At 32.2% G+C, this 12,339-nt stretch overlaps 1 protein-coding gene across 1 annotated transcript; it reads left to right on the top strand.

Annotated features, from left to right (window-relative positions):
• Positions 1-1,063: 1,063 nt before the first annotated feature.
• Faf2 (Fas-associated factor 2) lies at positions 1,064-11,772 on the top strand. The gene is made up of 7 exons (XM_068761625.1): positions 1,064-1,318; positions 2,065-2,314; positions 3,536-3,719; positions 4,691-4,960; positions 5,838-6,012; positions 7,164-7,301; positions 7,996-11,772. Exons 1-7 carry the CDS (start codon positions 1,184-1,186, stop codon positions 8,152-8,154), a joined length of 1,311 nt encoding a protein of 436 aa, XP_068617726.1. The 5' UTR covers positions 1,064-1,183; the 3' UTR covers positions 8,155-11,772.
• The last annotated feature ends 567 nt before the right edge of the window (positions 11,773-12,339 follow it).

A 12,339-nucleotide genomic window follows, 5' to 3' on the forward strand; every position in this document is an offset into this window, starting at 1 on the left:
TACAATCAATTAATTGTGATTTGAGCGGCGGAGTCACAGTAATGGATTGAAACCCGTTTTAGGATCTTGGCAATTGTTGGCAGTTTCATGTCTACATGCAGGTATTTATTGCGTACCTGCCACAGCGCTACCGTTGCCCTGCGCATGAATCTGTTCTATACGACTTGGATTCTGTGATAAAGTGTGGATTAGCATGCACGAAACTCGGCCATGCGTATATCAGGATGGGTCTGACTATATACAATAGTAACGTATTACTCTCGTTGTTTAGCAATGTATAGAGGCGGCCGTGCACGAAGGCCGCCTTTTTTCGAATTTTGTTAGGGTGCAGATTGTTTTAAAAAAAAATAAGATTTCACTCAAGAAACAATTTTATAATTGAAACAGAAACAATCAGAGCTAAAATTTCATTTCTGGTCAGTCTGTAGAGCGTACAATTCGGATGAATACTTCCACTGGGTGAACCGACGATATAGTTGAGGTTTTGGGAATTCACTGAATCCAGATAGAACAAGACCGGTCTTCGTGGTGATATTTGCAGAAGACCTATGCCTTGCAATAGGCGTCTATCGACTGATATGTTTAAAATAGCTCTTAAAAATACAAATCTGCTATTTACTGGAAACTTTGAAATACCAATAACGCAAAAGAAAAAAATGTGAACAGTGCGGCCGTATTTTGTGTTTTAAGAAGCTATACTATTTACGGTAAATATTGTTAGAGTCATGAAATGAGCAGCTTATCTCATTATTTGGTCATTAAGAGCTAAGAATGCGTTTATTTGTGAGCGCCTGAAAGAACACTGTGTTAACTTTGATACGCGAATGTAGTATAATTAACTTATAATGTTCAAGGGTACATATTTATTTATAAAATGTCTTATAAAATTTTATTAAAATAATTAAAGTATAATCGTTCATTAATTGCTTCGTTATTCATTTTTTAATAAATTTCGACAAATGTTGAAATTTCGGCGACAAAATGTGACAGAATTTTTTTAATAATTTTAGTCTATGTTATTATGTCTATGATATATTCGTATTGTCCTCGTAAGCGATATCATGAAAGACATTATTTTCGTCATAGTGTATTGATAAATAGACATATTTAAATAAATACTACATGTATATACGTGTGCTTTTAAAACAACTATTTAAATTATAACTTAATTTTCATAGGCGCAATGGACCTAGAAGATAATGCGTTGGGTTTGACGCCCGAGCAAACCGATAAAATATTACAATTTCAAGATTTAACAGGTATAGAAGACATGTCAATATGCCGAGATGTTTTACAAAGACACCAATGGGATTTAGAGGTAATTAAAATTCATCCAACTACTTTTTATCCTTTCGGAAAAAGGTGATTAACTATGTATTCACTTTTTCTTTAAAAAAGTTTTAAAACGTTTAGTAAAGTACGTTTAAATATTGTTTTTGTTGAAATGTCATTGTAACCTATATTTTGTAAAAGTCCTTTTATAACTTTACACGTTAATTGAATTAATTACAACACTTTTTAAGAACTGTACTAGTAATCAGGTCACAAAAAATGAATTAAGTGGTGGTAAATTTACGGACGTCCGCTAATAATAAACAAACATTTGCTGATGCTTAAATAAATTATTTAGAAAATTTAGCTATGCATGAATATAATATAATATTTTTTTATCAAGTTAATTATCTTTATTACTAAAATAAGTTCTTACTCATGATGTATATTACTTCATAAACTTTTCATTTTGATAATATCAAGTTTTTCATAGAAGTTATGTAGAAAATGTAAAAAAATCTATCATGTGATGTGAACTATCATGGATGCTTGTTTTTAATAAGTAAATTTCATTTAAATTTCAATCCAGTTTCAATATGTTAAATCTCAAATAAGTGGCTTTGTTTGTATTTGGTAAAAAAAGTTAATAAAAAAAATTATATTAAAGCATATAAACTATAAAACTTATTCTCATTACTTTCTTTATAATAATAAATATGTTTATAATATATGACAATACTAAGAGATGCTAAGTTCCATGAGTATGTGTGTACCAAATTATTTGATTTTTAGGTTGCAATTCAAGAACAATTAAACATAAGAGAAGGAAGACCTTCAGTATTTGCAACAGAAGCCAGAGCACCACCAGTGGTTCATGATCACATAGCACAGCAGGTGTTCACTGATGATCAACCTGAAGGCCCGGGTGGAGTCCGTGGTCTATTACGCTATGTTGTAAACTTAGTTGTTTCCATGTGCTACAGCACAATATCATCTGTAATGAATTTATTATTAAGTTTTATAAGAAATGATGACAGAAGACGTTAGTATCTATCTAAATTTAATCTATCTTACTTTTAAATTTATTGCAGAATTTTTATTCCTATACATGTATTATTTCTGTAAGATATGGTGTCCTCGGTTCCCTTTTTAAGATTTTAGATTTGATTTTGCTATGGAAAAAAAGTTTTACATTCAACCTTTTTTTCTTGTTGATCTATTCTTTATAAAAGCATGCAAAAAAATCTTGTAAAAAATACATGTGGCATGTGGTAAATTTGAAAGATATGTTCAACAATTTAAAAATAATGTGTAAAAATAATGGAAAAACTCTGAACATTTTCGCAAAAACAATGCAAAAGAAGTAATAATGAAATCTATATTACATAACTATTTGAAAAAACAGAATTTCTATTACACATATTTTATTTAAAAAATATTTAAATTAGTGGACACTTGTGTGAGTTTTCGACTCAATTTATGAGTGAAGACATGAAAATAGTAATTGAAATTAGGAATAAAAATTAATTTTACATTCACCACTATTTGCTAACAAGCTGCATATCTTATTACAGATTGGACCATAAATTTTATTATCAGTAGATATGTATAGCATAACTGTTGGCTTTGACAAACTGTTTGACAAACTGTTAATAATCCCTGTTGTCTGCATAAAAACTTATTAGCAGCTGTTTTTGGTCTCTTATGTTTCTTTTATAATTTTTGATATCCAGCTATGATTATCATTACACTGAAATCATAATTAATGCTCCAAGTAGAATTAAAAAAAAAGAAATTTTTAAGGAATTTATGCTCGAGGAAATTCATGTGTAAAAGTGTATTTAATTAATGTTGACAAACTGCATTATTTCAACATTATTTAAAACAAGATCATGTAAAAATATCTTTTTTGCTTTAACAAAGATTTTTTATTGGATCAGATATGTGATGCCAATTTCTACCTCCAAACAATGGTGCATAAGGCATAACTATGTTCAAACTTGAGAATTTAGTAGTAAAGCCAATTACTTAGCTCATAACATTTACAATCTATAGTTCTTATTGATGAGCGGAGATGAATAATGTACAATAATGGCACTCAAAGCTGTAAATTATATATTTATTTCTCTTAGATTAAATATTGCTTGAAACACAGATTAATTTTTCTTATGCTATTTAATTACCTATTTAATTATATTAGACACAGACAGAAATTGTTTTATATACTTTTGATATGTATGTGCTTTTAAAAAATTTCTTTCAGTTGTGACAGATCCATTGGGGGATGTAATGGGTTTTATAAATAATTACCAATCACGGTTTAACCCACATCCAGTGTTCTACCAAGGCACATATGCACAGGCACTTAATGATGCCAAAAATGAATTAAGATTCCTTGTTGTGTATTTACATTCGGAATCTGCTAGTGAAACTCAAAATTTTTGCAGGTGAGGATTGTTAATAATATCATTAAATATGCCACTTAAGGAAATACATATTGCTTGCAGTCAGAATTTTTTTTTATAAAAATATTTATCTGACACAGGATCTAATGGACTATGATGAGCTGCAATTGTCATTTGGTAATTTGAATAAAAAGGCTCTGATTTTTGTGGATATTCTTTTTTGTGGCTTCCTTATGACTGCGGGTCAGGAACAAGCATATCAGTTTCTGTTATAATCTTTTTAAAAGCTATTTCTTCATAATAACCAAGTTCTTATCAAAAATCTCCTCTGCATGTGGCCTAAGTAATAGAATATTCTACACAAAGAGACTGGAAAGTCTGGTCTTTATTTTGAGCCTTTTGAGGATAGATGAATAAGTATAACATGTTGTATGGATTCAAAACATTCTGCTCCAATGACATCTCAAATCCATCTATCCTTTGTCATGTATGAGACTAAAGCGTCCAGGTTATGCATGTGTAGTTTTAATTTAGTGCTTCTGTGGATCCCCCTGTTTTTTCGTACTCTCTCCAGTCCTTGCATTATAAGTTTTCACTCTCTCTCACTTTTCACTGTTTAGCTATTTGCACCAGTGATATGAAGATCAGCATCATAATCTCCACTAATTATTTAAGTGGGATATAGTATTGGTAGTTTTCCATTCTTTTCTGTGTCAGTTTTTGGGGTAAATTTAATGTCCTCATGCCACTGTAGCCTGTAATTAGGGTTGTCGGGTTAATTGATCGTCCCCTAATGCTTGACATTGCTACTTATTTAGCAGCACTCGGGGAGCTTGTATCTGTATATCCACAGGCTATAGTTCCTAACACCCTGGCAAGCAAGTAGCCTTGCACCCCAAGCCTTGTAAGGGTTTTTACTACCTAGGAAGATATATTTATTGTGAACAGCTTGTCTTTAAATACTAAATAATTATTTATAGATTATAATGACAACTTTTGTTTATTTTTTTCAGGGTTACACTTGCTGATCCTGAAGTGATACAATACATAAACACACATGCTCTATTTTGGGGCTGCTCTGTGGAGAGTTCAGAGGGTTGGCGTGTGGCACAATCCGTAGGAGGGCGTCGGTATCCTTTGTTGTGTGTTGTGTGTATGAGGGAGCATCGTATGACTGTTGTGGCAAGGAGTGAAGGCTCTTGTACTCCTCAGCAGCTACTACAACGGCTTAGAAGGGTGGTTGGTGACAATGAACCACATTTAGCTGCAGCACGAGCTGATAGGTTTGTTATGTGTTCTTAATGGTGTAATGTAAGCCAAAGGTTGCCAAAGTGGACCCCCATAAGTCCACGGGGGACTTGACAGGGGTTATTTTAAAAAAAAAAAAAGAAATTTTATTATTTTTAAGCATGGTTTTACAAAAATTTCCCTGCATTGAAAGGTGAAGAAATAGCTATTGGCTTGACTTGACTGACCAAAGTAGTCATAATACTGTAAAAAGCTCTGCAATTGTAACTAGTAAGGTCACTTGAGTTAATGAATCAAATTAGAATGATTACTACAAGAGATTTGACTACATATGTCCCAATTTTAAAGCATTGGTTTATAATATGTGTATAAACACTTCTGAGATGTTAATGGACAAGTGAGACACATAATTACATATGTTTTTGTACAGGAGAGACACTGAAGTAATTTATAAGAAACTTATTAAAACTATCCACATGATCTTTTAATTAGCTTTGGGTGAATATTCATCTAAATAACTTTGATTACAACATCTTGAGTGTATATGATATAATGATTCATCATCATGTCAGCCGACGGAAGCCAACTGCAGGGCATAGACCTCCCCTAAAAATCGCCACAATTACCGGTCTTGCGCTACTTGCATCGAATGACTTCCTTCAAGTTTAACTGTCATCGGTCTATATATCGAGGGACCTTCTTACATCGCGTTTACCCACTGCCACTTCAGATGAGCAATTCTTAGAGCAACGTTGGTAATCTTGGTTCTAATGCAGATCTCTTTATTTCTAAATCTAAATTGCAGATAAGGCCCGAGCACAACCCTAATATTTCTTAATAATGAAACACGGGGAAATATTATATAAAGGTAGATTTAATTTTAACATTAACTCATTTTTTATTATTGTGCAGGGTGGAGCGTGAAGTGACTGCGCGTCTTCGTGCTGCGCAGGATGAAGCTTATGCAGAATCATTAGCAGCAGACCAGGAGAAAGAAAGACGTAAGGCCGCTGCAAGGGAAGCGATAGCTCAGCGCGAACACGAGGATTTGCAGCGCCGCCAAGACGAAGAGAGACACAAGCAGGAAGTAATAACATAATGCTGTTATTATTCACTATTTTTTATTTATAATAATCATCATAATTTCAGTAATAGGACAACTTTGCTGGACATACACATACCCCATAGATTTAATTTTTTAAAAGGATTGGTTAGAGATGGCCTGTATCCAACGATTTCCGACGACCTTAAGGTCAACTGTCCACCTCTTTGCTAGAAGTTCTTTTATGCTGCGTGCCAGACAGTCGTCTCCACTTCACATTCTTTGAGACTCAACCGGCTATTTGTTCCGCTCTTACCGCTTCAACTTACCAATGGCATTTAGGTGGGCTTCTTACGTTTGTCTATGTCCTCATTCCCAATTTAATTTTGCAGAGAAATGCCGAACATAGCCCTCTCTTTTTTATTAATCAAACTTAATCTGCTATAAGAAGAAATGGAAAACAATTGTAATCGTAATTATATTTTTTACTAAAATTAGTTAAATGCTGAAAAGTTTTCCGACGATTTTAAAATTGTTTACCTATGCAATGGGTTTTTTTAAATATGGTTATGAAGTATTTATTTTCTAAAGTACTGAATACCTAATAATCAAAGACAAGATATTTGGATGCGCAGATGCTCATGCAGGGGTGGGTGTACACAAACTGCGTTCGCAATGAACCTAGAGGGACTTCGTAAACAATTCCTGTTGTAAATTTTATAATTAAGAATTCAATTAAATTACCTCTAGCGTTTTTAGGAAAAAACGTACATTAGGCACGTAAATTCTTAGCATTTAAATGGTTTCGTATAACACGGAGTATACCATAGCTCAGTTAAAACCTATGTTATTACAGTTAATAGCGATAATTTATTTGTTTTTATTCATTCATGTCGACCTTTCGGCGCCTATTGCAAGGCCACTCGCTAAGATAGCCGCGATAGCTGGTCTTATGCTGCCCGCATCTAATCTTCTCTTGCAACTATGTCATCGGCTCACGTAATGGAGGATCTATCTACGCCATGGCTCGTGATCTCCACTTGAGAACCTTTCGTTGCCTGCTCCTCACTTCTAATTTGATCTTCTCAAGCAAAGCTCCTACAATAGTAATCTTCTGCTTTCTTATAAACCCCACCGTAAGCGATCACATATCTATTTTTGTTACAAAAAAATGTTTTACTTTTTTTCATGTAAAGTTGTTACAAGCGCGAGCTGAGATGGCGTCGCGTCTGCCTTCTGAGCCGGAGCCCGGAGCGAACACAGTGGTGCTACTCATTCGTCTACCTGGCGGGGAACGACTTACGCGCCGTTTCGCTCTGAGACACACCACACAGGCAAGTGTTGACTTTATATATACGATTTATCAATTATATCATTGTATTTTAGCAGATATGGATATCAATGACAAATGGATTCAACTATTATTACAAACTAAATTCCCAGAATACATAGTTTTACGATTTAGCTTGTGTGTGATGTGTTACGCAGTCTATATAAAGTGAACCAATTCTATTATAGCCTTAAAGCTCTGTGACGTGATTAATAAAACGAGACATTAATTTGCCAAAATATATTGAAAATTTTAATATTAGTTTTGTAATTTTAATTTTATTTAGTAAATTAATATATACATTAATAATTTATATACATTACACACATTACTACATACACATTATTCTATTTTATATCTAGAGAGCTACCACAACCAAGAATATACAGTTTTCATTGCTACTCCTTACACAAAAATTAAAAGTTGAATGATTTTTATATTAACAATTAAAAAGATAATAATTACGTACCATTATTTATATAATTAATTCATCTCAAAAACCCTTTAAGTGTATGAATTTCCGAGATGTTTTGAGATGTTTTGTGGTTTTTATTATTGAAATCCTCACTATTTTTAATGCTGTGCATGCCCATTATGAACAAAACTAGGGCAATTCTTAATTGAGATATGTATTTAACCTATTTTTTAATGTTATAATCAATAACTTACTATAGATTGTTTTTTTTCTAATTTTTCAGGATTTATATGACTTCGTGTTCAGCCACCCACAATCACCTGAGGAGTTCGAAATAACGACCAATTTTCCAAAACGTGTTGTGGCAAGAGGATTTTCGAATTTACAAGAGGTCGGTCTCAAAGACCGGGACGTCTTATTTGTTAATGATATTAACGCATAGGTCTTTGAGTAAAACATTATGTATGTAAAAAAAATTACATTTTAAAAGTTTAGTACTCAGAACAAGCGTGCCGTGTCGGAGGCGACAAAACTGCATTTAGCAACTTTATGTACTCATCAAGTAAATCATTATATGTATTTGTTAATTTCAATTAAAATAACGTTCCATGAAGTTGTAGACTTATACTGAGTCATTACAACAAGGCCAAGTGGCTTACATAAAAGTACGAAAAAAATGGTGATTTAACATACAATTCCTATGTAATTAAAACTACTCTTGAAGCAATGATTTTAAGTAGCTTATTGTCTTCTTTTATTATAAAATCTTGGTTATCAAATCCTTACTGACATGTTTTATATTTATTATCATTTCTGCCCTAGGACCTTCATGAACATTGGAACCGACATGTCTGTAGAATGTATTGTTGTGTGTTGTAAATTGTAACGCAAATGTATTTTTCTGTCAAATTAACAGCCCTGTTCTCCTTTTCTATATCATGAAATCTATCTAATAAATTTATGGATTTATTAGAAAATCATGTTTATAAATCATTAGTACAAAGGACCATCTTATGCCACACATATGCTATATAAAATAAATGATCGCTTATTGATACAGTAAAAGTATAGAAATTCAATTGTACAAGACTCTAGCACCCTAAATCGCGTGTAGAGTCGTAACATTTGATTCATAACCCCAGCTAAAAAGATCGTGTCGCTAACTATTACATTTAAAGCTACATATCTGTCAAGCATAGTTAAGGTTCAGGAGTAAATATAAGCACAAACTGCATAGGATGTCCACCCAAAAAATAGGTGATCTTTTCAAGGTCTTTCAAAGACCCTGGATACAGTCCTCTTCTAACCGGTCCTGTAGGAAGTATTGGGTAGGCTTATATCTAGCAGTCAATGTCCTATGGCTGAAATGACATTGGGTGAGCTATTTTTACATACTCTGTTACAAGTTTTGTGTTTCGTGATGTAAATTGTGTAAGAATTGTCCTAGTGTTAGAGTTTACACATCAGTTATTTCAGTTCATCACCAGTATATCAGTTGCTTGACTAAATAGAATTTGACAGAAAAGAGTAGGGGTTGAAAAGTTAAGGAAACAGACTTGCTGCGCTTGGAGAGGAGTTATAAGGGCGATATGTGTAAATTTTTGTTTCTTTTCCCATGTCGGATTATTGAAGATGCGATTTGCTAAACCTTGTGTTATACTATTAAACCCTTTTATCAAATGGGGGCTGACCAATTTTAACTAAACATCGTAGGTTAAAAGGAAATTTTAGCAAACAGAACCATCTTATATTTCTTTAAGATAGATTATTTTAAATTTAATTAGATATACATCTATAGTAAGGGTATCCAAATTGAGGATGATGATATACATTCTCATTGGTCAGAAAATGTTGTAAATACACGAACAAAACTATTCAGATAGCATATTACAGGGCTTCCTAAAGTTCTGGGTAGTAAAGGGAAAGATCTTGTATATTGTGTATCGGATATTTTATTAAAAGTCACCAATAACAAATAATATTGAATTCAAATAAAAATTAAAAATTTAATAAAAATTGTTTGCTTTTTGTTCGAATAAAACCTAATAAATGTGAAAAAGGATCATTTTTTATGTTGCCAATATTAAAACATTTAAGACAAAGAAATAACATAAAATTTAGATTAATTCGGGAAATAAACTTGAACAAAAATCCAATATTTGAGGGAAATTTCCTTCATGTTCAATAACTCCGGGACACCTGTATACTTGTATGCTTATGAAATTACTGACGTTTGTAAGTAATCATTACCTTATTTATAAAAAATAATTCATTGAAAGAATAAAATAACTATATTTGATCATGAAAGGTAATGTTAGACAACATATTATACCATTAAATTGTTATTTTTTAATTTTTGCAGCATAATAACAATGTCAAGATATTTTATTGTATGTAATTATTTTATAATTTTGATACAACTGCCTTTTGTCTTGTTGGGAGAAAATTGATCACACTGTGTTACAATTTTTTTATTTGTTTTCATAATTTGTCTGGTAGTGACAGAGAAAATATTTAGGTATTTGATTTCAGATATTATTTTAAAATACAACAACATAAGAATGTAAACTAAACTTAAGTACTTTTATCAAGAGCCACAAACCTTTAAAGAGCCGCTAGTGATTTGTGAGTCGCAAATTGACACCACTTTATAGCCTAAATTTTGCAGTTCATACATGTATGCAAGCGCCATTACTAAAGACATTCTTTTAATCGCTAATCAGTAATTTAAATTTTTATTTATTAATATAGAGAAACTATTCATGACGCTGTAATTAATTTTTGCTTTTTCTCATAAACAATGTGGATGTTTTGTATAATGTCGAGCATTTTTTATTTCTGATTTATATAATAGGAATAAAGAAGGAATAAAATTATTAATTTTGTTTATTTACGGAATTCACATTTCGGAAATCATGTTTTTGGTGTCATGGTGCACAACTAGAAAGATTTTTGGGTATTAAGATTTATTTACAAATAATTTATACATACAATATTATTGGCCAGGCTGGCTGTAAAATAATAAATTATGTATTTGTAGAGATCTTCATTTTGTGTACTTAAACATTAAAATTAACAATTGGTTACATGTGAAATTGACTTGTTACATTGTGGAAAAGACTTCTGATAATTGTTAACGTAATGTTTTAGTATTAAAACATTTTGCAAATAAAAACATTTACTTATGTATATATTAGTATAGTGGTCATATATATATTTAAAGATAAGATACAAAAAATATGCGAGTGTAATGCTCTTTATTACTGGCCGATTATTTTTTCATTCTGTTTTGTTTTTATTATGCTTTCAGACTTTATTTTGAGGTTTATATGTCACTGCTCTCATATTGTTTGTTAAGATTTTTCTATTTGTGTTATATAGAACTTATTGTAAGATGTGAATGGTATTGAATAAGGTATGAGAAGTTGGGGTTGAGAATAGAGGCTATTTAGGGTGTTCCTATATTTATGAGAAAGGTCGCTAACCCACGATATAGGAATAATGTTTTAGATAATAAAATTATGTCCCCATTTTGCAAGACTAACGCGCCTTTAAATACAATAAATCAATTAATCTATATTTCGTACATAAGAAGTTGTTTGATGCAAACATAACAGACAAAAATAACTTTAAATAATTTAGAATAACTACCACTACATTAGTGCTGGCACTTTATTCGGTAAATATTTTTATTATCATCTTTTTTTAAGTAACTTTACTGTTTAAAATTATATGACATTTTTTCATTTTCCTAGTTCTTTTTTAAAGTATTAATATATAATAAAGCGCAAAGTTCTTGATCTTTCTTCAGGGTTACCATAATAAACGAAATATGGGAACACCTTTAATAACTTAAAAAGTTAGGTGTTCATAAAATGCCACTGCATTTTATTGATATTTGCTTTTATGTACGTTCATAAGTTTATGAAGCTTGTTTTTCGTTATGATTTTATGCGGCGTACGGTGAAACACCAAAGGTGCTGTGTTGGAATGACTACACGCATTTAAGTCAGGCAAAGTGTAAAATAAGGTTTTGTTGTATTATAATTATGTTCCTTGAGTTGTTTTTTTTTTATTTTAAACCCTTAAATAGCCTTCACACAAAGGAGTGCCGCAAGTTTCTTGAGTGGCGACCACGAGCCGGTAGATGCGGCGAGTGTAGGAGGCCTCCCACTAGGTGGATCACCGACATAGTTACGGTCTCGGGAAGTCGCTGGATGCGGGCAGCGCGGTACCAGTCATCGCAGCGATCTTTGGGATAGGTCTTGCAGCGGATGTATATTGGCGACGCGATGTCATAAAACATTCTATAAAAAAATTCTCAATGTATGGCGATCAAATTCATCGAATGTTTTTAAGCTTATAAGCTGTAGCGAGCTCAGCATTAACATAAACAGAGAGTACGACACTCATCTTCGGTTTTGCCTATGTCATAATGACTAAGTCCATATAGGACCTGGGCATGATGCAAGATTTCAGTAGTGACTAGGGAAAAGTAGGCCTTTAAATGAATATGGACAAAAAAAATTAATATGGACAAGACGAAGGTCTATGCCTAGCAGTGGACGTCTATCGGTTGATATGATGATGATTGTGTCTACCGAATATAAAGGCACTGTAAGAAGAT

Source organism: Battus philenor, unplaced genomic scaffold, assembly GCF_028537555.1.
Source record: "Battus philenor isolate CCGP_79_NKW_IND1 unplaced genomic scaffold, ilBatPhil1.0.hap1 SCAF_15, whole genome shotgun sequence".
Taxonomy (NCBI): domain Eukaryota; kingdom Metazoa; phylum Arthropoda; class Insecta; order Lepidoptera; family Papilionidae; genus Battus; species Battus philenor.

Excerpts from the sequence above, each read along its gene's own strand:
- Faf2 (XM_068761625.1), top strand. The coding sequence starts at position 1,184 with ATGGACCTAGAAGATAATGCGTTGGGTTTGACGCCCGAGCAAACCGAT. Across the intron at positions 3,720-4,690 it reads GAAACTCAAAATTTTTGCAG|GGTTACACTTGCTGATCCTG; the intron begins GTGAGGATTGTT and ends TATTTTTTTCAG. Across the intron at positions 4,961-5,837 it reads GCTGCAGCACGAGCTGATAG|GGTGGAGCGTGAAGTGACTG; the intron begins GTTTGTTATGTG and ends ATTATTGTGCAG.